This window comes from Colletotrichum fioriniae, assembly GCF_027942845.1.
Source record: "Colletotrichum fioriniae strain IMI 355084 chromosome Unknown scaffold_11, whole genome shotgun sequence".
Classification (NCBI taxonomy): Eukaryota; Fungi; Ascomycota; class Sordariomycetes; order Glomerellales; family Glomerellaceae; genus Colletotrichum; species Colletotrichum fioriniae.
The window spans coordinates 589,025-614,765 of record NW_027076847.1 but is presented as its reverse complement, the minus strand read 5'-3'; the positions used below and the strand labels follow the sequence as shown (position 1 = coordinate 614,765).

General features: G+C 52.8%; 7 protein-coding genes across 7 annotated transcripts; 3 read left to right on the top strand and 4 right to left on the bottom strand.

The window, feature by feature from the left end:
* Positions 1-218: 218 nt before the first annotated feature.
* On the top strand, positions 219-1,361 carry N0V96_008799 (uncharacterized protein; the record flags this gene model as incomplete). The annotated part of the gene is made up of 2 exons (XM_053188731.2): positions 219-758; positions 849-1,361. The coding sequence occupies 2 exons, from the start codon at positions 219-221 to the stop codon at positions 1,359-1,361; spliced, it is 1,053 nt and encodes a 350-aa protein (XP_053053497.2).
* Positions 1,362-1,772: 411 nt separating this feature from the next.
* On the bottom strand, positions 1,773-5,016 carry N0V96_008798 (uncharacterized protein; the record flags this gene model as incomplete). The annotated part of the gene is made up of 3 exons (XM_065758453.1): positions 1,773-2,284; positions 2,617-3,395; positions 4,493-5,016. The coding sequence occupies 3 exons, from the start codon at positions 5,014-5,016 to the stop codon at positions 1,773-1,775; spliced, it is 1,815 nt and encodes a 604-aa protein (XP_065612846.1).
* Positions 5,017-9,700: 4,684 nt separating this feature from the next.
* N0V96_008797 (uncharacterized protein) lies at positions 9,701-11,989 on the top strand (the record flags this gene model as incomplete). Its single annotated transcript, XM_065758452.1, has 1 exon — positions 9,701-11,989. The coding sequence occupies one exon, from the start codon at positions 9,701-9,703 to the stop codon at positions 11,987-11,989; it is 2,289 nt and encodes a 762-aa protein (XP_065612845.1).
* A 959-nt stretch (positions 11,990-12,948) lies between these two features.
* On the bottom strand, positions 12,949-19,761 carry POL2 (DNA polymerase epsilon catalytic subunit; the record flags this gene model as incomplete). The annotated part of the gene is made up of 3 exons (XM_053188728.2): positions 12,949-18,884; positions 18,943-19,085; positions 19,148-19,761. The coding sequence occupies 3 exons, from the start codon at positions 19,759-19,761 to the stop codon at positions 12,949-12,951; spliced, it is 6,693 nt and encodes a 2,230-aa protein (XP_053053494.2).
* Positions 19,762-20,595: 834 nt separating this feature from the next.
* Positions 20,596-21,361, top strand: N0V96_008795 (uncharacterized protein; the record flags this gene model as incomplete). The annotated part of the gene is made up of 2 exons (XM_053188727.1): positions 20,596-20,968; positions 21,111-21,361. 2 exons carry the CDS (start codon positions 20,596-20,598, stop codon positions 21,359-21,361), a joined length of 624 nt encoding a protein of 207 aa, XP_053053493.1.
* Positions 21,362-21,863: 502 nt separating this feature from the next.
* On the bottom strand, positions 21,864-22,967 carry N0V96_008794 (uncharacterized protein; the record flags this gene model as incomplete). The annotated part of the gene is made up of 1 exon (XM_053188726.2): positions 21,864-22,967. One exon carries the CDS (start codon positions 22,965-22,967, stop codon positions 21,864-21,866), a length of 1,104 nt encoding a protein of 367 aa, XP_053053492.1.
* Positions 22,968-23,801: 834 nt separating this feature from the next.
* Positions 23,802-24,830, bottom strand: N0V96_008793 (uncharacterized protein; the record flags this gene model as incomplete). The annotated part of the gene is made up of 1 exon (XM_053188725.2): positions 23,802-24,830. The coding sequence occupies one exon, from the start codon at positions 24,828-24,830 to the stop codon at positions 23,802-23,804; it is 1,029 nt and encodes a 342-aa protein (XP_053053491.2).
* Positions 24,831-25,741: the final 911 nt, after the last annotated feature.

The following is a 25,741-nucleotide window of genomic DNA, read 5'->3' as shown; positions in this document are numbered from 1 at the left end:
GCACTTCATATATTACTGAATGCCAGTAAAACTCAAAGCCAATGGTCATTTCCGCAATGTGCCCACCCATTCTAGATGCGCCGGAAGATGTGGTTTAGTCCGATGTCTCTTTACATTATCTAAACGGCATCCGACTTACGTCTGTTTTCTTCCCTTCGAAGCTTTCCTTTCTGCTTGCTCGTTGTGTCTCCTAAAGCTATAAAGGCTTCTATTGCACAATGTCGAGCACGTCACACTCCCTCGGGGCAAGCGGCCTCCGCCTCCTATTGTCATTGGCAGTCCTTCAAGCAGCCCTCGTTGGCGCATCCCCCGCACCAGTCGCAAGACCCGACACTCTTCCCTATCCTGATGACGAACCTCTCGCCAAGCGAGTCGTAGGCCAGTTTCCCAGCTTTCCTAATGACTACAGTGGCCGCGTCCAAAAGGGTGTCTACCTCCGTACGCTCATGCCGTTGAGCGACGCGGAGGCGACCCGCCATAACCGCGGGGTCAGCGTCGCGAGTCCGTGGCAGAACCAGGCCGCCGTCGAACAGTGGGGATGGACGCGCGAAATCAACTGGGCGCCGTTCAACACCAACGGTGGTGACGAGTTCAGTGACGGCGACGACTTTGACCAATTTGAGACCTCACCTGGTTTTGGTAACCTCATGGACGATGTCTTCGCAGACCCGAGTCACCCAGTAGACCCAATGGAGAATGGGCTGTCTACTTTCCTGCATGCAAATGACTTTACACTTCGGGATGGCTCATGGGGAGAGGTACGTTCTGAGTTCCGACTCCGATGAAGCCAGCAATCTCAGCCTTCAATGTCGTTGATCTTTGACTAATAACTCACTCTTTTCCTCCAGCCATCGCAAGCCTCTTACCAAAACGTCTTCAACCCTCGCTCAGGAGCAATCATCTTTGACAGAGACTTCAGCCCCCGGTATCAAATAGCCGAAAGCGGCGCCGGCGACGTCCCAGAACTTGAACAGCTCTCCGACCTCGCCTACTTTCAATGGCTCGATGCCTGCGCAGCAAAGCGTGTTCGTCCCAACAACATTAATCTCATCTTCCAGTCTCACATCACCTACGTCCCCAGCTTTAATCTCATTGCACAGGCTCTGTATGATGCCGGGCACCGCAGGGTGCCAGGCTGGGGTCAGAGGGTGACATTCTCAATGGACTCCCGTCCGGGATTAGCCATTCTCGGGAGCACGCACGGCGCCGCTCCGGCCTTGTTCCTCATCCAGCACAAGGCGACATTTGGTCGGAAGGTAATTACGGAGGTGACGGTATGGGGAGGCGCGAGCGGTTTCAGTTTTAGAGCGAACCCAGAAGTTGAGACTCTTAACCTGAGATTTACCGTCAGGGACGCCTAAACGATTTCCCCCACAAAATCAGGAAGTTCCGAGAATATAGAAAGAGAATATGAAGCGGTTAACTGAGATATGTGGACTGGAAGTTCTTCCAAGTAAGCTAAATCTGACGACCTGGACTCTACACTTTTCGAGCCAACTTTGGTTCGGCCTTCATATCCTGCATAGATTTCGACATAGAGTTGCGATAGGTTTCAGAGACTGAGGCAAGTTGTTCGCTGCTCCACCTTGTACATCATATTGCCTCAGGTCCTGAATCGCACACGCGAAATCCTTGCTTGGGTTCGCATACTTTGTCCCGCTCCGACTGCCAGAACTCAGATTATCAAGAGCATTTTGCATGCCCTCATAAGTTGCGATCTGATCGACAAACTGCTGTGTGATGGTCTCTTCGCGGCGAGACTCGGGGCCTTTCTATGCATTGGTGTAGTAGTGTCCCAGCTTGGTGCAGTGGATAATAAGCGCTGCGAGGCCAGCTGCAAGAGCTGTGGCAACCGACGAGCCTGTACGTTCATTCCTAGTAACGAGATCGCTGATTTGAGAGTCCAGGGCCTCTGATATGGTGTCGGAATCACGGCTGTCATCTTCAAAAACATCCTTGATATCTACGCCTGGAAACAGGTAGTTCAGCCCATTCTGGTCGGTAACTTCTGGCCAGACCTGCCCGTGAGGATCAGCAACACCGATGCAGAGCACTTTGACGTTGTTAATTTCCCGCGGGAACTCTTCCCTATTACCGTGCTGACTGCGTCCTTGGATTCCATCGTCGCTCGCTGCGCAAAACATGATGGGTATCCGACGGCGTTGACTGCCGGTGCCCTCACATGCGCTCACGACATTGCGTAGCTCCATGAGTGTGGCTTCTGGAATCTTATTGTTGCCGTTACGGATGGTCCAAGACATACTAATAATGTCGACATCCTGCTCTATGGCCGCTTTGATAGCCTGCGCAAGTTGGTCAGATCCGTAGCTTGTTTACGCGCTGGTCAAAAAATGGCATCGATATCACAAAGCCTGACAACAGAACTTCGCTCGAATTAGGCTTTGGAACATAGACTCATAATGCTTACCTTAGCTGCGCTGCTTGCATCAGGTACTCGACGATTGCTGGAGGCGTCTCGGACGGTTTTCAGACGATATGGTATCATGTCCGCAAATGGGCAAATACGAAGAATCGTTTTTGCCATGAATGTTCCATGGCCGCTGACAGACGAGTAGACCGGATTCGGTCCATCAGGCGTTTGGTCAAAGCTTCGACCTTCCAAGAAGCGCGACTCTAGACAACGCATGCTTTTGCTAAAGAGATCAACTCCGTCGCCGATCAGTGCAACCCTTACTCGACGCAAGTGAGGGTTCTTGAAGTCATAGTCTGGCAGTTCTTCCGGTGTGGGGATAATCGAAATAAACTCCTCAACATACTTGAACCAGGGCTGTTCTACAAATTCTGAGGCAGAACCCGCAGCACGATCGGCCCCAGATACGCCTGTCGGCGTTACTCTGCCCACATCGACAGTTTGAATGGTTGGTAGGCTCTTGCAGTCGTCGTCGAACTGTTCATGTGCTTGGGCCAGGGTTGACTGCCTGGACAACTGCATGTGTACTGGCGCCTGAGTACTAGTTGAGTTCTGATTCGTCTGTCCCATCTTCGCCGGACATCGCCTTGGCTTATTCATGCGCCTTGTGAAGCTTTCAATGTTCTTGCGTATGCGACTTTCCTCGATCGATGGTGCTGTGTAGTAGATATACACCTTTTGCAGATATTCAAGGGCAGGTAGTCCCTCAGGCTCGCTCCATCCACGCAGGACAGAGTTCCGACCACTCCAATGTAGATGAAGTTCGCGAACCTGCGGCGTCGCTGTCTGTATCACCTCAGGGCAGAGATCTTCCTTGTGCCAGTCGAGAACTTCGACATCAAAAGAGGCATACTTCTTTTTCCCGTGCACGAAGCCCGCTAGAGCCTTTTCAACCTCCTCGTCTCGGTGAGGGTGGTCGCCGTCATAGACAACAACCTTGAAGATCTTGCGAACACCCCACTCCCTGAACCAATTGAAGAATTGAAGATGATCAGTATAGCGGGATGAGCCATTAGGAGTTTTCTGATCATTCTCAAGAAGGATCGTAGCCGGCTGAAGAAAGACATGACGAAGAGTGTGATAGTGATCCCGTTTGCCGAAATAATTCCTCACCTGGGTCTCTGTCATATCACGGTATTCCTTAGCCGTATCCATTGCAAAATAGTAATCTGAGTCCTCGAATATTAGCATTCATGCAAAAGCGATCAAATAGTGGCCAAGGCTCCAGTTCCTCATCACTCAAATCAGGGGAAGAAAAATAAGGGGGTGTGACGACGCCATGCGGGCATTGGAACCAAGCTATGGAAAGCTGAACTAACTCTATGCAGGGGATTGCTTTCAGAATTTGGAACTTACGCTGTTCGTGATTTCCGAAAAATCGCTGGATTTCGGTGTCAATCTCCCGGAAGGCGTTCCTCGTCTCATCTTTGTGGAAAACAGTCGACCGCAGAAAGCGAACTCCGAGCTCCTTACAAATCTCATCACTGGCTTTGTCTGCAGCCTCAACATCTTGTTTCGTGAAGCGTATCTCTTTCGGTTTCCTCCGATTTGGGAGACCTCCATTGCGCAATAGCGGACGACGCGAGACCTGACCTTCTTTTCCTCCACCCTCGAGAACAGACGGCTGATCCATAATCGTGGGTGGGTGGGTGGCTGGGTTCTAACATGCTTGGTTTCGCCGGTCTACCAGCATAAAAATTTGGACTTGAAGAAGATATTCGCGTATATGAAGCAGTCGCAAGACCTTTCAACATCATTCCGGGCTTGGGCTGCGTTCTCTCAAGCCCTCTTTCGCTCGCGATCTCAGAGGCAGCTAGTCGGTCAGAAGGGTCCACTTGTGTCAGCGTAGATGCATTCATTTGTTGAGAATGCTGATTATGCCAAGAGTCTCTGGTGGCAATATGCCACCTGTAAACGCTGTACTTGGGTTGACGAAAAGAGCTATTTGCTTTCCAAGGTTGAAGTCTGACCTCTTTGGTCATCAAATCGTGGATGCTATCGGGGCATTTGTCAAGAATTAGCATCGCCAATGCTAGTTGGCGGTCGGAGTTGCTGAGACACAAATCGAAACGCAGAACTTGCTCCAGCGGGCTCAATTCACTGTTGATTTTAACGAGCATCTCTGGGGCCGCAAGGTTGACGAGGATCTCTAGAAGGTCTATGTCAACCGGGAGCAACTCGTTGGGCTTCTCGTTGAAGTTGAAGGCAGCTCGAATAATATCTCGACCAGCTTCTATGGTGTCGGGATTCTGCTCGTTCTCTTCAAACCAGGTTTCAGCGAAACTGAAGGTCAGTGTGGCTAAAGAAGCTAAGTTGCGCTTCTTCATATCTTGTGCCATGAATTCGATGACGACACGAACCATCCTTTGCGAGCGTCTCCTGATGAACTCTAGCAGAGGCATAGCTCCACCAAAGTTCATCAGAATTGCTTCTGGTAATTTCCCGAGGATGGCGTTCAGGACTTCCGTAGGGCAGTTGTCCGCTCTTTTGGCATCGCGAAGGAACTGGTGAGGAATCGTGCCATCTTCGTTGATCTCGTCGGCATGATCCTCGACGAAGCAAACAAGTTCATGAACACGTTGCATTTCAGACTGGGGATCTCGCTGTTCGCCCGCTTTTATGGTGTCTATCTCATCCGATATGTGATGGAAGGCATCGAAGAAGTCCTTTTCAGAAGAAGGAGGCGTATTATTGCACGGGTTTGTTGGTAAGTTTTCGGCTCGTGTCATTCGAATGCGGTGCTCAATTATGCCGAATGATTGCGCAGAACTCAGAGTGATAACGTGCTGGTCTGCACATCAACTTAATGGCTTGTGGCGATTGCCATTAGTTACGCTCCCAGGTCGATGTTCAGACGGAGAAAAGGAGATTTGCTCGGAGTGATTTGCTTCTGCGTTTAGGCACTGCCGAGACGCGAGAACAACGAGACGCCGAGACCACGGTCCATGTCCATGTCTTTACAAGGTGGTTGAATGCCAACTTGGCCATTCTCTCCTCGTCGTCATAGTTGTCATTTAGCTACCTATTCGACATATTGCGGCATCATCCGATCATCCGAGTCTGGTTGGAAAGACCGAGCAGGTTGGTTGGAAGCTTCCCCTGCATATGCAGCCAAGCCAATACTGCACCCATCTCTGCATGTTTGACTCTCAACTTGCTGCTCCAACCTGCTGCTGTTCAGCGTCAACAGTGTACATTCTCGTCCAGACACGCTAGAATACTCGTAGTTTGTAAACAAGCTTTCAGGTCCAGTAATAGCAGTAGTCGTCCAGAAATAACCTCGCGCAGTTTTGGTGGCACAGTTCACAATTTCACAGCCACATTGTGTTGGTCGTGTCGCCGTCCTACCAACAAGTGCCTTGTTTTCGTCCATAAAAGAGTCACTTCCCCTCCCAGTCACAGGTCTATCTATGTCTACATCAAGCAACATTGCCTCGTTACAAACCAACCAATCACTCGTCCCTCGTACAATTCCTGTCATCTCTCGGATACCTACGCAGCGGTCAAGATGTCAGATATCGAATCAGAAGACTTTTCAGACGATGGTACGGTGATCGACTTCGGCTTGTGTGCGGTTAGTGAGGCCCAATGTCAGTTTCGATTCAACTCAGACGGCATTTATACCCCGCGCGAGACTGGAGTGTTGGTCCGCTGTTCCTTAGCCGACATGGTTCACGGCCAAGCTAGTCTAGATGATACCACCCCATGCGTCCTGGTTGTGTTTGACTTTCAGCTGGACCGGATCAAAGCGACGCGAAGGATACACCAAGCCATCATAAGCCTCACTCTCCCGGAGGGCATTCGCGTGCGCAAAGGAGGCCTCTCGCCAAAGGGAAGGGTCTCATTCCACCCACAAGCAATGAGTCTCTCGCGTAGCAATGAGAGCAGTCTGTCCGCAGGCTTCAGTCATGGTGCCTCCATTGAAGGCGGTGTCAAACGCAGCGAGACGCTCAGCTTGGACACGACGGAGTACGCCACTGTCAATGGATGGACAACACGACAACCGAAGGGCAGAGTGAACGACCAACGGCCGCGTAATTGCGTCAAATGGGCGCTAATGGAGAACCCCGCCCTGCCCAAAGACGGTGTACCGCCTCATTTTCGTGCCGCTGTCTTGCTTGAGCGATATAATGGAGAAATGATGGACAAACCCGCCTGGCTCAGACAGGATTTATTCAATGATAGCAATTCTAACGTCATTGCTTTCAGCTACGGAGATTTTTTCAACTGCCAAAAGCCCATGTGCACTCGGGCTGGGCTAGAATCCGTTGCCTATGAGCTTTTAGACGATGTTATGGCTTGGAAGGCATCGGAGGTCTGTATCTCTCATCCCAGAGTATAACCAAATTGCTGACCTCGTCTTCAATGGGAGATCGTCCACTTGCCATTATCGCTCATGACACGGGTGGTGTACTTCTTAAGATGGTAAGTCGAGCTAAGGTCGCCTTCAAACCTGCTTCTATTCATAGACACTCTTTGACTTAGGACTTACCACACATTTGATGACAGGCCTTAGTCATTGCTTCTGATAACCTGAGCAAGTACAGTCAACTGCTATCCTCAATTTATGTCTTAGTAAGTCAACCTATGGTTTTGATCTGGAAAGACTGCAATGCTGAAAAAATCAAAGATCTTCCTTGGCTGCCCACACAAAACACCAAGCACTGAGTCACTTGCTAATGGGTTTGCGACTTTGATCTATAACACTCGCAGCATCCCTAGTGTCGGCCTCCTGCAAGCAATGACCACCGATGTAAATCACCTGTTCTTGAACAGCAATGTGCCTTTCAGGATGCAAATCATCAGCGTCTTCTCGGAAGCATTGGATTCAATTGACCGAGTAAGTACATATACTTGATGGTTGAGTTCTCTCACCTCTCTCTTGTCACGACTGTCACGCCGTTATCATGAGACCGTTCATGCAAGGGTCATAGAGTCGCCCTGAATCATTTTTTTTAATGATTTTTGACTCCATTAGACTTTTGATGAGTTTACTGCTACGCTTGACCTCAGTTGTGAAACTCGCATCGGATTGCCACACCCTCACCGCACCCTGCTCGGTCACGAACTCGACGAGAGGGCGAATACATTGCTCAAAGGAAAACTTCAGATTTCAATTACAGGTAACGCGCCAAGATATTCTGTGCACTGAAAACACCACTTGCATTTCTAGATGGCAACAACCACTAATTTACGCTTCTCACAAAAGGGAGTTTTAGCTCCAAGAGCGTAGAAGTCCTGCTCTCATCTGTTTCTCCGCCACCTACTTTCCAAGCGGGGCTTGAGTACAACACATACGATAAATTGGGATTCGAAGAAGACCTCGATGAGTGGATAGAAGATCATACGTCAAGCAATACCCGGTATATCTGGGCTCCTATGGAATCATCCCCATCGGGTACGATTGGCAGCTTCGTCCGATTGGTATCGGAAGCAAACCAGTTGTCTGCGGTCAGGACAGAAATCCGAGCTTTTATCTACCAGTTTCGAGAGATCAGAGCACATCCACAGACCCAAACGAGATTCCGCTCGAGCAATTTACGTTTAGTTCTGGAGAGCTTCCTAGCTCAGGGTCTTACGTACCTCTCTCCTCGGACGGAGCCAAACACAGGTGTGGCGAGCTTGTTCTCATTATTTGAATCAGCCTCCTCGCCTGCGAAGCCAATAAGAAAAGACTCGCTTACAGTTCTATTCGTCTCTCTGAACGTTTGTCTTTGGCGCAACGGCATTCGCCCAATTTGGTCTATTTGGAACTTGGAACATTGTGGCGCCGATACGGAGGTGACTAGACTGCTGAGTGACTTCAAAGAGCTTTTCCGATTCACCACCTTCAAGCCTGCAATACTTTTTTCCTGGTCGAAACTTTCAATATTCGATTTCGAGGGAATCATGCAGGAGGCCGGCATTCATCCTTTTCAACTAAGGTCTCGGTATCAACGGTCTCAAAACGATAGCAACCAGACCTCCACGGAATTATTAGCCCCACACGGCAGCCACGCGTGCCTCGGCACGTTGTCAGGATTTATCAAGGCTGTCTTGTGCGACACAAAAGACGACGAGCATCGCCAAAGTTTCATGCAGTTGGCCATCAGGACAGCGCAGACAAGCGTATCAGACGTTCAGTGTTTACGAAGAGTCCATGAGGCCATCGACGACAATGGGAAGCTTGATCCACAACGCCTGCAGACTGCAATATCGGGTTTCCTTGCAAGAGACGAGGACGTTTTCACGAATAGCGCACTTCGCTGGATCCAATTCTGCTGCCGGCCTCTTTCTCCGACTGAACTTGTCACTGCCTTAGCCCTGGAACGGAGTATAGCCAAATCACATGAAACAGAATCCATCTCAGGTCAATGCCATCTTGGAAAAGGGATAGACGGCACCGCATCCGCTGGCTTTTGCTTCATCCAGAACCATCTTTCAGGTCTTATACAAGTAGTTGACGGCGAGTGTCGGCTTACTTACGACATTACTGGTGACCCGAACGACGCTGGCCCCTGGCATTCCGATAATGCCAGGTCCAACTTATGGATCCTACGTTGTCTCCTCCGACATTTGGGCGACGAGGCAAAGCGAAAAGGCCTCGACAGTCAAAGTTCACAATCTGGGTTCATCCGACCTTCACCTTTCCACCGCGACTTGACGACGTACGCTGCCAATTTTTGGTCCCATCACTACAGAATTGCTCAATCTCACACGTCAACAAAACTAGAAGCCGAAGCCATGGTAGCCAAATTTCTGAAGAGCAACCACGCCGCGAGTTTGGTTATGCTCCGATTTGTTCAGAACACTGTCGTAGACTTTACCAGGAGGACGAGTTCTGAAGACGGCATAGTTACTGCAGTGACTCTTCTCGTATGCCATGGTTTTCGTGATATCGAGGAGATCGGTATGCTTGCCAGCTGCCCTGGATGGGAAAGCAGCCCAAAGACTGTATTTCCTGCGCTTTTGGAGGTAGTCAAGTGCGGCCATACGGCACTTCTTTCGAAGCTCTCTGTCTCTGTGCTAAGAGATGAGGAAGCGAGAAAGGTCTTTTCAGCGATTGAACCAGGATTTCTCACACACGACTGCATCCATGATCTTTTCCGACAAGCGCAGTCTCGACCGAACTTTCGGCTTCCGTTCGAGTTGATTTTCTGCGCTGCATTCGCCGGCATCGAAGTAAGCACCAAATGCATCAAAATCATCAAGGATTGTGAGATTGACAGCTCCACGTGGCTCACATGGCTATTGAGGGCCATGGCTATCCCGAGATCGGATTCCACAAAGATGATTTCACGGCTTGCAGAACCCTACCTCAGCGAAGATCAGAAGGCTGATATCTTGCTCGCTGCAAGCCTCATATGCGATTGCAAGGACGTCCTTGCACTTATGAGGTGGCTCAGGTTAGATATCTCGACCCGATCTTTGCGAACGCTGATTTACTCGGGCAATCATATTGTTGTGGAAAGGCTGCTGGCGAGCCAGTCTCAGGACGAGTACTTAAACGGAGGACTGAAAGAGAGTCTCTTCATGGCTGTGGATCACTCTTCACTCGAGCTTGTGAGAATACTCCTCGGGCATGCTGACCTTACCCGAGACACTGAAGTCCTCATGGATGGCTTGAGTCGTGCTATTCAGAAATCAGCATCCAAGGAAATTTGTCTCTTGCTTCTAGACACAGGGATTGAGATTGAAGGCCGGCGTCAAGAGCAGTACTTGAGTGACGCCGTAAAGCAAGATAACACGGAGCTGGCACAAGTGTTCTTGGATTATGGAGTCAACATCAACGCTCAAGAGTCATCGGGTGAACCGCCCCTTTACTTGGCTGCGAGAGAGGGCACGCTGTCCATGGTGAAGTTCCTCGTCGAACGAGGCGCCGACGTCAACGTTCGAACTACCTTCAAGGGACTAACGCCGCTGTACGGAGCGACGCTTCAGTCGAGACCGGAAGTCGTAGAATATCTCCTAAGCAAAGGAGCCGACGTGACTATTCCCTCAAAGGCACGAAATTGGTCTCCTCTGGAGGGTGCGTATGACTATCCGGCCGTCATGATACATTTGGTCACCAAGGCGTGGCCACCCCCCGACTATCATCGGGTGGCAGAGTTCGGCGACACCCAATGTACAGCTCTTTTTCTCGCAGCGACATACGGCAAGACGGAAAGCGTCAGGTTGTTGTTAAAGCATGGCGACCCGGACATCGAATTCACGCCATCCTCGGATATCGAGAAAGAAAAGGCGGATACGAGAGGATATACTGCTCTAGCTGTTGCCAGCCTATACTCGCATACGGATATCGTGAGACTGTTACTAGAGCACGGGGCCAGTGTTGACCACCGAATCCCGGGTACCGGTCTGACACCGCTCCACCTCGCACACAGCGGCGATACGCTCGCAGTTTTGCTGGAATACGGCGCCGACAAGGAAGCTAAAGACGACAATGGCTACACGCCTCTCTTTTACGCCGTGACGAAGCAAGATTCGAATCTCACCCGGCGTTTGGTGAACGCCGGCGCCGATTTCGAGGCCACCGACAATTGGGGCCATACCGCTCTCCTGAACGCCTTGATCTATGGCGAGCAGAAGAGCCGCGAAGAGAATTGCAGATACCTCATTTCCAAAGGTGCTCCAGTCAACGCAAAGGGTCAAGATAGGTACGGGTCCACCGTGCACAGGTGCTGCAGGTTCGGTGAAGTAGAAGAAGTAGCATTGATCTTGGAGCTGGGGGGTGATGCGGGCCTCCGTTATGGGATGCAAGGCACCCTTCTCGAGGCGGCATGCAATAACGTCAACAAGAACGACTTGGCAGTAGTGAGATATCTTGTCGAGCAAAATGGGATTGACATCAACGGTACGGGGAGTTACCTCCGCAGTGCCATGGGAGAGGCGTTCCGGTCTGGCGACGAATCACTCATACGATACCTGCTTGAAAAGGGTGGGAGTTTCAACACCCTAGACGGCAACGGACAACCGGCATGGTTCAATATTTGTTCTAGAAAAGACGACGCCCTCGAGATCTTTGACATGCTACTAGCTGACTACGGAGCGGCCGACTTCTTAGCCTCGCTAAGGGATAAGGACAGAATGTCACGGGATATTCTGCACTGCGCAGCACGCTCGGGGCATCTGGGACTTGTTGAGAGACTTGTCGACCTGGATCCAAACCTAGTTGACAGCCGTGACGTCGACGGGTGGTCGGCCCTTCACTGGGCAGCGCGAATGGCCTCCATCGAAGGTCTCGGAGACGAAGATGTCCCGCAGAAATGGGAAGAGAAGGCTGAAATCATCAAGTTTCTAGCTCGCAAGGGATGTCCCGGTTTGGCAGAACGTGTGTCCGGTGGCAATGAACGCACCTGGAACGTACTGGAAATCGCGGAATACCACGGCGCGTCTGAAATTATCGTCGCTGCGTTCAGGGACGTGATAGGGGACGCGCAAGTTCACGTCGAAGCAAACAAGGCGTTGTCCAGTCGCGCTGGAAGATGGATTTGCGATGGCTGCAATACTGTAAAGTTTTCCCAGCGCCAACATAACGCCATATTTGAAGCTAATCTAGACAACAAAAATCGCAGCTGATTTGGGGTACCTTCCTCCTTTGCAGCGACAATGATTGTTACAAGAACTTTGGGCTTTGCTTCAAGTGCGCGCCTTACAAGGATAAGCTTCATGACCCGAAGCACGCCTTCGTCATTGACGAACGGGGGTCCCCGGAATGCCAAAGTCTGGTTTGAGCAAAATTAGGATCCATCTTCGGATCTCGGGATGGTGAGGGAACTGACGAAGATGACGCGTGGGCAAGTAGGGTCTAGAATGAATAGCAAATATGAAAGACGTCTGTCGACTTCATGATTCTTTTCAAGAGCCCTTTTCGCACAGTGAAGAGGACGAACTAGTAATGAAGCGCATGCTACTCCAGCCGCCTCTCATCAGGAACAATACATGTAAGGTATCGTGTGATGCCCTCACCGACTATCCCGTCGAGTGCTAAACGGTGGGGATACAAACGTTCCCCAGTTTTGTCCAACTCTGCTTCTGATATTCTTCCTTTAACTCGAGCCTATGAGGGAAATAGGGACGGATCAGCATATAGTTCGCTGTGACCCTGAATAAGACGAGTGTCTATGAAGTGACGCCATTCGGTACTAGGTGGGATAAGGGGAGCATCTGGTTATATCTCACAAACCCGCCGCAACATCTCACGCTTTAAACGACTCTTAGATACGACCTCCATCAAATCTCGACATTGGACCAAGTCGCCACGGATGTCATACAGCCGTCTCAATCCCCTCATCAATAACCCCTTTCCACTCATCCTTGAACACAAACAAGTCATGGTCACAGTCATGGGGTCTAACTCCATTTCCTACATTAAGTATTCGTATTCGAACGCGTAGTCGACGCCCCCAATGATTCCTCAAGAGGGCTATCTAGCATACCATCCCTCCCATCAGTCTCACATTCCCAATAACGCCATCAAATGCAACCCAAACGCGCCTATCCATGTCAATCCCTCCTCTCTCTCCCTCCACGGTGCCTCAAAGACCCTTCCTCAACCCCTCCGTAACCTCCAACAACATCCTCAACCCATAAAACTTGGCCACGCTCCAATACACACTCAACCGCCTCACGATATCCGCCCTCTTCACACTCTCCACCCACGTCCCGCTACACGTACAATGCTCCATAAACTCATTCATCCTCAACGCACCACACTTGCCGCACTTGAGATCCTGCGTAGTCCACTCCACCACAAACGCCTCCACGCTCGCCAACAGCGTCTCCTCGATGGCGTTGCGATCATACTCGGCCTCGCAAAACGTACACCGCCACGGCCGCGTCTCCGGTCCCAGCCGCCGCCCGTCGGGCCCAATCTCCGGCAACAGGTCCTCGTCGCGGCAGAAGTCGAGGTCGCGCGCCATGGTGCAGCTGTCGCAGCTGAGCTGGATCACCTTCAGGCTCTCGCTCGGGTTCTGGAAGGCGCCTTCCTTGCTGAACTCGCGCACGTCGAACATGGCGAGCAGCTCTTTGCGCAGGAGACGCGCTTCGAGAGTGATGTTCTTGTCGAGGGAGAGGACCTGCATCAGGGACTTTACGAGCTCCAGGACGGCGTTGCGCGAGGATAGGTGGGCGAGGTGCGAACCGGGGAGCTTGGGAAAAGAGTAGTCTTCCGCGAGCTCCGGGTGGAGCAGCTCGCGCTTCTGCAGGTTGACGAGGTTGGCAATGTCCTTCTTGAGGGGCTTCTCAAAGACTTTGCCCAAGATGATTTGTCCCTGTGCGCCCTCCGCGAGTGCCTTTTGCGGGAGTTGTGTAAGGCGTGGCGTCGAGGAGAAGTCTCCGTCTTGAGGGCGCTTGAGGTTGTGCATGAGTTGGATGAACTCAATGACCCAGTCCTGGAAGGTGGGCTGCAGACGGGTAGGGAGAAAAGTCGCCATTTGCCAGTGCATGACGGTGTCGAGAGTCTGCTGCTCTGCCTCCACCACCTCTTGACAGGCCTTGCCGCCGTAGTTGAATTCATCGTACCATACCAGGTAGTCCCAGTATTCCTTGATCTCCAGGTCGATAAAGTGGAAGAGGGGTTTGCTCTTGATCGACTTGATGATGTATTGACTGTACGCATAAGCAGTACCGACTTCGGCCTTGGTCGTCTGGAGCAGGAGGCGGTTCGAATTGGCAAAGATGACCTGAGAGCCGACTCGGCGGAAGTCGGCCATGAGCTGTTGGAAGGCCTTCTTGGACATCATCTGCACGTAATAGTGCAGAGCACGGTCGTACAAGAAGGAATCGGGGTTCTCGACCCAACGCACCAGATGTTGAACCATCACATCGGCCATGGTATTGCCCTTGCAGGCCTCCTGCCACCAATTCTTCACCATCTCTCGGAGAACCAGCACACCAGCGTTGGCGAACGTGCCCTCTGACGAGATGACTTCATCACCGGCCGCGTTCCCATCTCCGGCGGGGTTGAAAGAGATAGACTCGGAGCCTTCCAGCTCATTGATCAAAGAGGAGGTAAGTATAGTATTGATGGCCAGGTTCCTGACCTCCAAGTCGATGCAGACCGAGGAGAACGTGCCGGGGTTGTTGATCGAGGGCATCTGGACAGTCTCGAGCGGGCCGATGATGTCATCTTTCTCGTGGCCGGCGTGGTCTGGACGAGGGCTTGCAGACCACCATAGGACGACATTGTTGTTCTGTAATCTTCTGGCATATGCGATATCGATGAGGAAGCGCGGATCCTCTCGCTCCAGGTTACAAAGAGGAATTTCTCCGTACCGTGCGAGTGTGGTGAGATGCAAGATCCATGAGCCAAGACCAAGATAATGCCCAACAAGCCGTCTAGCAACGACTGCTTGCCAGCCAAGTGGCGGCAGAGAGCTGTCCGCGGCGTCGTATTTCAGTGGCAGCACTGGGAACTCGCCGAGAATCGGGACATCATTGATGAGCATGTTGCGCTGGGATGATTGAATAACCATCATGAGTGGTCGCAGCTCGTCCTTTCTCATCTTCTTCACAACGTCGCTGAGTTCCAAATGCGCCTTTCGCCTCGTCGTGACCTGGGTGATTTTGAAGTTCATCTTCTCCTGGTACGTAAAGCAATCCTGCCAGTTTGTGCCCTCGGCCTCTTCTCCTCGTCGAGCAAGCAGCTCGGTGTAAATCCGGGAGATGTTGGGAAGGTCTTGGCCCGAGTCTCTGCCCTTCTGCAGGATGATTACATGTGCCTCGTCCTTCAGAGTAGAGAAGACTCCAAAAATTTGTTTGTCCCCAGCAGTGACGTGGGAGACGTAGATGTATGCCAGAGGTGACGTTTCGAGATAAGTCTTTGCCTTCAGGGGGCGTTTCAAACCACATAAATCGAAGCCTTGCTCCAGGCCCTTTCCGAGGACTGCATGTTGCTGTTCGTCAATGGTGCAGAGATTACCCAACTGAAGCACAGCCCTGATATTTAGCGGCAAATGCTTCTCGTACACACCTTCGACACTAGGGTGGTTAAACAGGAGCGAGAACTTGTCCGCCTCATTGAAGTAGACGTCCTCAGGAACCGTCAGCTTGAAGAGGTGAACCGAAGAGTGACCATTGGGAAGCGTGTGGTTGACCTGTTCGACCTCACAGCCGGGGATATCAACGTCGGGCATTTCGCCACTTCTCAAGTTCAAGAACACCTGTCGCGGCACCTTGACCTTGAGCGAGTGGATCTTGGCATCAATGAGGACGTGAGCGTTGACGATACCCGGAGTCTCCGTCGGCTTGAGATGCAACAGCTGCCAGTTGCTCATGTAGGTCATGTGGGCTTGCTTCATGAACGTGTTTTGAATGTTGTTTTGGTTATTGCCGCGTCGGTCTCCGAACAGCTGTCGTCTTCGAATGCGAGCCTGCTTTTGAATCTTCCACTTTTGCTTTTGGTATTGCAAGAAGCCGATGTAGTCGTCTGAAGGCGAGGGCATAACCTTGGGCAGTGCGGCAAAGGGATCAGCGGTCTCAGCTGCCTCGGGAGACTTTCTCTTCTGGGCAGTAGGCTGCGAAGCGGCTACCACAGACGTCACCGGCTTTGGCTTGAGCAGTTGTGTGCCAAAGTCTTCCATGTCGGTTGCGGACCGACCGTTGCGGTTGGTGATGTCTTCCAAGGGCCCCTTGGTGAAGAGGTCAGTGAGCTTCTTCTGCTTCATCTTGTCGTCCTTGATGTTGATCCTGCGCTGCAGCCAGTCGGGGTGAGCAACACGGGGAACCGGGTTCCTGACTTTCTGGAGCGCAGCAGGGATGGTGATGAGCTTCTGGATGACGGAACCCAGGCGCTCCAAGTAGTAGTCCCAATCCAACAGAGCTCTCGGGTCTGTGTCAGCAGGCTCCTCCTTGAGCCACTTCTTGAGGTAGAAACGCTTCGTCGTCTCCTCGGCAGAGAAGATGGCAACCGGGATGGCTCGCTCGGTGACGGGTGCATTCTTGGGTCTGGCGCAGATAATGAACTTGCAGTTCAGACCCTTATCCTTGACCATCTGTTCGCCCAGGAAGTCTGCCAGACGCTTCGCCGTGGTGATGGACGTTGACTTTTGCGAACCATACTCCTCCAAGGTCTTGGACATGCTTCTGTTCTCCGAAATAAGCTCCATGAGCTCCTCGTCCGCTAGCGTTGCACCTTTGCTGTGCAATACATCAAGCCATTGGTTGGCAACCTTGGCAACGGCAGCATAACACTCGGCGAGAGTCTCTCCCTCCAGGAAGAACTTGAAAATCTGCTGCTGGAAGATCTTGATGAGCTTCAGCTCACCTCTGCGCTTCACCTCGAAACCCTTCAACTCGGCCAAGCTGCCGTCGTCGTTGAAGACTGCATAACGCTTCTTCAAGTTCTTGTCCTCTTCCTTGGACGTGGGCAGGACCATGGCCTTGTAAGGACCATCGACTTCGAAGAAGATGGAGTTGTCGCTGTGGGTTTCGTACTTCAGGGTCTTGTGGTCTGTGAGCGTCTGGTACTGGTGGTTGGTGAACTTGGCGTGGACCAAATGGTTCAACATGGTACAGGGGTACGAGATGGTGACCTTCTTGCCCCCCTTGGTCTTGAAGGCGAAGTTCTCCGGAAATGTGGCGGGAAGCATACACCAGATACCGTCCGTATCCAATTCCAAAGGACGACCCAATCGCTCAACGAGTGATCTGGCCAGCTGAATAATCGTTGCTCCCGTCAGACACGTAACACCAGCCATTTCCATGGAATACCATCTGGATCCCTTTCTCATGACGTAGCCATAGAAGGAGTTCAAGATAACTTTGTGGGCAAGCTGCAATGAGTCGAAAAGAATAATCATCTTCTTGGCCGCATCAACTTCGGTGGAGGTTGCGCCAGAGGATTTCAGGGCCTCCGTCTTGCCCTTCCAGACTTTGGCCTTGCCCTTGTAATCGTATCGACGATCACGGAAGTCACGCACGGTGTTGATGTAGAACGGGTTTTCTCGCTGGCAGATGATGGCCTCTTTGACAGTCGTCGTCGAATCGTGGATCTTGTGGTAGACCTTTTGCGAGAAGATCTGCAACCGCTTCCGCAGGAGAGCCGTCTGCTCGTCGGGCGACAGATCCTGAAACGTCCGCTGGGGCGAATTCGGCCACTTGCCGGGGAACTTTTCATTCTCCAGAGCGTTCCTGATCATGTTGTATTCGTCACGCTTTGCTGGCAAGTACTCTCCTCTCCATGCCCAGGGCATGCGTCTATCGCAAGTCTTGCCTGGGCGGTTGAAGTCGCATGCCGCACAGTCCGACTCTTGGATCATGGAGTCTGGTTGCAGACGATTCGTGGTCATGATGTTGGGGTACATGGACGCAACGTCGAGATGGTAGATCAGGGGTCGCTCGCTTCGGTTCGGTGTCTCCTTCAATGCGCGTAACCGGGAAGCGATTTGCTCTCTGATCTCGTCGTAGTTTTCAATGTCGTCCATGGACTTCTTTTCCTCCACCGTGATACTGAATTTGAGCGCAGCGTCCAAGTCGTTCAACAGCTCATCGACTGCACCTGTGTCAACTGCAAAATTGACGGGGATATCCGCGCGGAAGACACCGGCTTCGATACTTTCGACGTGGCCACCGACATATGTCTCTGAGTCAAGCAAGTGACCTTCGTAGAACGCTTCTCTCGGCGACACATGCTTGTTTGGTAACACAATCTCTTGCTGGTAGGCCTGCACCATCAACAACATCTCGCAAAGGGTACCGGTACCCTTTCGTAACGTGTCGTCACCGCCAAGCGGCAGAATGGTGCAGAGAGAGAAGATGAAGGGGTGGACGTATTTCATATACAGGTAGTATGTCGCCACAGCATCGGACACTGAGTACTCGGCTAGTGTCTGGGGGCGTTCCTGAGCGTAAGGCGTCATGAGCTCGGGGTCGAGCTCGTCAGGGTCGTAACCAAGCTTGGCGACGGTGACAGCTTTCAGACCTCGGGATCCCTGAGGCAGGTAGGAGTCACGATTCACCCAGTGGAAACAGTCCATGTGCACGCTGTAGCTGCACTTGTACTGGTCCTCGCTGTCCTTTTTCCAGCCAATCTCCTGGTACATGTCGATGCCGTTGATGCTAGCTCGGGCGTCGACAAAGGGCCAATCGAAAAAGTCACCGTTGTACGTCGCAATGACTGTCGGTCTCGCTTCCTTGATGTGTAGGAAGAACCTCTCTAGCACGGCCTTCTCATCCGGTTCGTTGAAAATCATAAAGGTTCCTGGGTATTCCGGTTTGGGGGTGTAATCAAAGTCGCCAATGTCTTCCGAGATGATTTCCCTGTTCGTGATCAGGAAACCCTGCCCGTCAATCATGTACGAAATCATCATGACCTGGTCGATGGCGGCGTCGGGGAATTTGAGAGGCAGTTTCGTCGTCTCGATATCGTAGGCCATAACTACTGGGTCTGCCATGGCCAGTCGGTCCTCGTTGGTTGTGACTTTGGTGACGCCGTGCTTGACGTCGATGAAGTACCATTTTCCCACCCGGATATCTATAAAGTGGGTTGGTTAGTCGTGGCCGGTTCCAAGCTCCGAAGGACCGAAACCTACCCATATCTATCATTACTCTTACATGGTACGGTACGTCGTACTCTCTAATATCGACAATGAAGTCGCTAGCGTCGGCAAAAGAAGCATTCGTTCGTCTATCGTCATCTCGTGAATCGTCAAAAAGGTCAAAGTCGCCATTCATCCTGCAAGCGTGTCAGTCAGTCAGCCATCTGATAACCCTCACGGCACCCGGAAAATAACGTACGTTGAAACCTCGGCATATGCGTCCAAAGCATCCACACTCTTCCTATTCTTCGCCGCAATAGGCATAATATCCTTCCTCGCCGCCAACAAGTCCGCCACATTGGCAAACCTCAGCTCTAGAAACGTGCGGCGATACCCCAGCAGGTGATTCGGCATCTTCAAGTCCTCCTTGTCCACCCTCTTAATCGTCTTGACGACGCCGCCGCCGGGTACGCGCTTCAGCCACTCCTCGACCTCGCTCTCGCGGCCCTTTTTCACGGCGATCAAAAAGTACGGGTCGTACTCGACCGTCGCCTTGAAGTGCGCGCCGTCGTCCTCGATGAAATAGCAATCGAGCGCCGCCCGCCCATTAGGGTTCCGGTCGTCCTCGACCGAGGTGGGCTGCACGTTGACGAGCCAGCCCTCCTTGCGCTTGCCGCCCTCGTAGCGGGCGAAGCCCATGTTCTCGTCGATTTGGTGCGCCAGCCGGGTGCGCTCCCACTTCTCGTCGGCCGAGGTGGCCTCGTTGCGGCCCGAGGCGGCGAAGGTGCGTGTCGTTCGTGACGGACCGTGGTAGGCTTGCTTGCCGCCGCGGCGGTAGCCCTTTTGCGGGCGCCGCAGGCTCGTGTTGGGCATTGTGGGCGCCTGTTGTGTGGTTGTAAACTGGTGGGAGGGAAGGTTTCGAGGTTTCTTGTTGATCGGTGTAGATCTCCGTCGAGGGACTCTAGGTGAAGAAGGTCTCTCGGGGAAATCGCAGCCTCTATGGAGTCATGAGACAAGAACAGAGAGACAGACGTCTAGGTTCGCAACAGGGGGGGGTGAGTTGACAGTGAGAGACTGGTGGTGGGTATCAAGAAGGCTCTCTGTCTCTGCCAAAGCCAACAAATAAAGGGAGGTCTGTCTTGGTGACGAAAAACCAAGAACAACCGGGAGAAAATGGGGTATTGAAGATCCTAGGAATAGGAATTGAACGAGTGGGAGAGTGGGATTTGTCACTCTTGTGTTCGAGAACGATAGGCATTGAGCTTTTGCGCATTGAGGAGTGGAGGGCCACTAAGGTATCCAATTACTCGTTGTCCAGGGCAAAAAAGGATGGTACCAAGACGCGTCTTCCCCGTCGCGACTTTACGCGAAATCTGCACGTTCTGCAGGCCAGAACAGGAGACCGGGGGATCCACTTCAATTAAGCCCATCATCCCGCGCGACAGCTGCGCTGCGCAGCGCACCTTGGCCTTTCTGCAGGGGAACTTAAACGCAGCCTGTGCACGGACCATGGACACCGGCCCAGCAACGAACGGTCGACGGGCCCAAATTCGGTGGACGTCATCTCAGGCCACGGGCAGACTTTGAGAGAGCGTTACCGGGGGACGGACCGAAAGTCGCAGAGTCGGGATTCACAAGAAGCAGCATCGGATTGCGCCCAATCTCACTCACACACTAGACACATAAAAAGCTATACTGTTGCACATAATGGCAGACTCACCAGACAACATCCCAGGCCCCAAGAAGGAAGGGCAGAAGCTATACCTCTGGTCCCGTTCAAGCCAAGCACCAGTCGGGGAGGGAGCTCCGGGTTCAACAACACCTACAACGGCATCACCGACATCATCACCATCACCGGAGTCGGCCTCCGACCCAAAGCTCAACCCGACCGACTTCCAGAAAAACTTTCCGACGCAGGACGGCGCCGCCGCGCCGGGGTACCCGTCCATCGGCGAGGCCGTCAAGACCATCAAGTCGGACGACTTCCTTTCCGTCACGCAGACGCCGTGCGCGCGGGACGGGTTCCTGACTGGTATCGCCAGCGGCGCTGGTGTAGGAGGATTCAGATATGTCTTTGGAGGTAAACGTTTTCCCTTTTCATTCCTCATTTACTTTGTCTTGATATGGAAATTTCCCTCTCACATCACCTCATCTTCACACTCATACTTCCCCTCTCTTACACTCACTTCATGATGAAACCAAACCACTAAAACCTTGACCAGGCTCACCCATCAAGGCGGCAAACTGGGCCGTAGGCAGCTTCCTCGTCGGCTGCATCGGCTCCTACGAGTACTGCCAGATGAAGAGGCGACAGGAGCGCGTCAAGATGAAGCGCACCGTCGAGGTCTACCAGGAGACCATGGTCGACAAGCGCCGCCGTGAGATTGAGCAGCTCAAGCAGCAGGCTGAGCAGAGGAAGGCAGACGAGGAGGCAAAGGCCGCCAGCCAGAAGTCTTGGTACAAGTTCTGGTGAAAGGGAACTCGTTCGTGGTGGAGAGGAAGAAAGGTTGGGCACTCTTTTAAGTGATCTTTTTTGCCAAACCACGCCTTGTATGAATAACATTCCACAAAGAGGAAGGAAAGGAAGGCATCTGCGAGTGGCTTTGGCCCGCGATGCACACGTGTGGAAATAACTGTATCATCATCCATTCGAGTTTGGCGGGGGTATAAAAGAAAGACTATTTGTATCATTCCACCCATCCTTCCTTGTTTCCCTTTCCCATCATTCCGGTCGTAGTCTTTGCCGCGTGATATAAGAGAATAGCATGCTGATTATCATCCAAGTGATAAACCGCAATTCAGAAAAAGTCCATTCGTAAATGGACGCACCCATATGGTTCATAAACGCCCCCTATCCCTAACGCCATATGAAGCCTTCCATGGCCATTTCTTCAGCCTGGGCCATACCAAAGCCAAACCACAAGGCCCAATGATACCAGGCCTCATTGCAAAAAACCGCTGCACATGGCCCATCATCATACATTCGTCGCAACCGTGCTTGCTTCCGACTCGGTAAAGCGCACCTTTCGCACGCCACTGCCACTACCAGAAGAAGGCTTAGAAGCAAGACCAGCACCGCTCCCTCGTCTCCGCTGGCTTCGTCGGGCCCTCGCCTCACTTTCCTCCCGCTTCTTGTACTCGGCCAGCTGCAGCCGGCGCTTCTGTGTCCGCGCGTATGCCATTGCGGCCGTCGGCATGAACCCGACCCCGTTGATGCCTGTGCCGTCGTCGTCCTTGTCTTCTGGGTCGTAAATCGTAATCTCTTCCTCCTTCCAGGTGAGCGCAGCCCTGACTGGGTCTACAATCGTCTTCATCTCCTGGTCTTCTTGTTGTTGCTGCAGCCCAGCAGCGGCAGAGGCTGTGTTGGCGGGGTTGGCCTTGTTGATCCCCTTGCGGCCCTTTAGCGGTGGTGTGCCGGCGCGTCTCCGTCCTCGTACTTTCGGATCTTGTACTTTGTCAATCGAACGATGCGAGCGCTGTTGCTGTGCGCTCGTGGGTAGTGTTGCGGTGGTAGCAGCGGGATCGCCTTCTTCTGTGAGTTTCGATTTCGGGGTAGGCACTGGATCGCTCTTGACATCGGGGTCCGGAATGACGACCAGTGCGTCTGCGGCAGCGACAGCGGCAGCGGCAGCGGTAGCGGCAGCGGTAGCGGCGGTTTTGTCGCCCTCAATGTCCGTCATCTCCAGCTCAGGAACCTTGACTCTTTTGCGACTCGCAAACGGGTCGTCGTCAGAGTATCCGTACCCCCTGCCTTCCTTATGCTCGTCGCGCGTCGGGTCATATGCGGCAGTGCCATGTGTATATAGGCCCTGGGGTTCAGCAGCAGCAGCGGAGGCTCGGTTCTGTTGCTGGGCTACCCCGCCCCCACCACTATTCCCACCCAACGCCAGACCACGGAACTTGTGAACGACCTTGCTGTGTGGGCTCGCGCTCCCGTCCTCGGCGTCGCTGCTCTGGGGGTGGTCGGCCGGCAGCTGGAAGGAGAATTTGGAGGTTGTGTATATCGGCGACACCGGCGGGGCGTCTTCGTCTCTCTTGCGCTTCGGCGTCGTCGTCGGGGTTGGGAAGGGCTCAGCCATGGTTCTGTGCGTGGTAAGGTATACTGCGCAAATAGCGCCGCACCTAGACGGTGGATGGTGTGGGCTGATTTAGGGAAGGTATCTGACTCGTTCGGGATATTGTTGGCAAATAGGAATGAGTCGACGATGCAATAAGGCAAAAGGAGCGTAATTGTCGGTTGGTAGTATGTTTGGCTTGGTTAGGTAAGTTGAAGTTGTAAGTTTTAATTCTCGAGGATATCGGGTATCGTGAATCAGTGGCGGTCAAGAAGAGCAAGTGATCAAGGCAAGGTAAGGTGAGGTAGTTGTTGAAGAGAAAGGCTCTAACTTGGTCAAGTGATTGAATACATTTTAGTCTTGGGAGGCAGGTCCGGCAGTTACCCTTTGGATCTGGGCTGGTCCTTCCTTTCCTCAGTACAAACTTGCAAAATGCCCACCAAATGACCGTTACGTGGGCGCGATAAGCTAAACACACCACGCTAAAATAAAGCTAGAGCCCCTCGGTGAGCTGCGTACGTCGTGTACGCCATGGGAACCTCTCGCCTCTCTCGTCTTCATCCCATCTTTTGTGATCCCCCAGCTTCGTCAGAAGATTCAGCCAAATCGGGTCAGTTCCATCCCACACAGACGCTGCTGGCTAGCATATATCCCAAGACTCTCAAAGCTTGAAGCGCTGCTCAGAAGTAATTCAGCAGGATGAGGCCGTTGCGAAAAAGGCTCACCGACTGGCAAAGCCAAACGTCAGGTCAGATCAGTCAATAGATTCAAATTATGAAGCGGATTCATTATCCGTTCTAGGCAAGGTACTCATTGAAATTATATCCTCCCTCATAACCAAAGACCTCCAGAGTATCTCTACTCGCTCCAAGCCTTGTACACAATCCTCGTCCCATACGTCTCCCCCTTCTTCAACAACATCTGCCCCTTCCACTTATCCACATTAATCGCATTCACCCACCGACTCGGCTCAACGCAGAACCCGCTCCTCTTGCCCCGCGCCGCAACCCCTCCCACGGCGGGGACATCGATGCCCTCGCCCGTGTAAAACTGGAACGCCGGCTCCGTGCTCAGAACCTCGAGGTTGACCCCGTTCTTGGGGTGCTTCGCATGCACATGCAGCTTCAGCGGCGCCTGGCGCGTATCAATCGGCACGCCGCCCGCCTCCTTTTCCTCGACGACGACGAAGCAATCGTCCACCGCGGGGGCCTCGGCGCCGAGCTCAAACGGCTTGCCGCCCTCGATGCCCGGGAAAGGCGCGGGCCCACCGGTGGGAATGCCGTCTTCGCGGGGAAGGTACGCGTTCGTCGCCAGCGTCGCGATGGTGCCAGCAAAGGTCTCGTCGCCCGTGAGGTTAAAGTACGAGTGGTTCGTCATGTTAATCGCCGTCTCCTCGGCGCCGTCGACCAGTTGCGCCTCGTACTCCATGCCCAGCACCGAGACTTCCTTGCCGTTCACCTGCTGCGTGCCGGCCGTGTAGATGACCTTCACCTGAACCTTTCCGGGGAATCCTTCGTCGCCGTCCTCGCTCGTGAGCGAGAACTCGACGCTCTCCCCACCCTGGAGACCCTCGACGCCCGGGATCGCCCGGACGCCGACGGGCTTGGGACCTTCCCAGACCTTGGAGCTCCAGGGCTTGGCGCCGCCGTGCAGGTTGTTGTTGCCGTCGTTGGCGGCGAGCTTGTACGTCTTCCCCTCGTTGAGGGACTTGATCTGCGCCGAGGCGAGGCGGTTCGCGACGCGGCCGACGGTGACGCCAAAGTAGGGCGAGTTGTGCTTCTCGTAAAGGTCCTGGGTCGGGAAGCCCTGGACAATGTTGACGCCCTTGACCTTGAAGGATTGCAGGATGGCGCCCAGGGGCAAGAACTCGAAGGTGGCGTCCGACATTATGTGAAAGGTATGTGGCCTTTTTTGGGAAACGGGCTTGGTGATGGGGATAGGTAATCGATCGAAGTGTTGAATCACGGAATTCTCAGTCCAAGGTGAGAGAGAGCTACGACACAGAGACCTGTAATCACGCAGAGCTGTATTCCTAGCAAGGGGAAAGCGACCCTTTATGGACTGCAACCAAGAGTCCCGTCACTGGTTGACATGGCAAACATGCAATTCAGGCTATTATTGCTTGTATCTGCGCTTGTTGGCCGATGTAGTGGAGTGTTTGGACGAGGATGGCCGGTGGAGGAGGGGGGGAAACAATTGAAGAGAAATGACGGCGTCTGCGGGGACGCACGCCCGCGGCGGGGTAAATTGGAGACACAAGAGGACGTAGCTCGTGCGTGACATGGGGAGCTTGAACACTTTCCCCTCTGCTTGGCCGGTCCTCCCACTTCCTCAACACCGAACCGGGAGGCTCCTAGCCCCGTTTCGAGCGGCCATGCTGTTGTCTTACTGGCGCGTCTAAAACAACACGAGCAGCTTTGCGCCTTGTCTTCGTGTCTCTGGCTTTTTGGGGAAATGGATGGATCCAAAGTTGCCAAGTTCCCAGAGGACCAGAAGGGTGCTGGCGGATGGCGGATGCAGACACCATTCAACTTGAGAGGCCCGCTTGAGCTAGAGAACAAACTAAGACTGAGGTAAGAATTTGCTTCCATCCGCGAGCTGTGAGTGGGTGAACATGTTGTCAATTGTCCCGAATTCCTAAGAAACCCACCGTGGTCAGAAAATTAGTGCATTAATATCGCATATGAAGTACAGCCTTTTGGTGGCCCCTTGTCCCTTTCGGGCGACACTCCGCGATGTAGCGCCACAGAAAATAAAGAGACCTCATGCTTCCAAGGTACATATGATACAACCAGCAA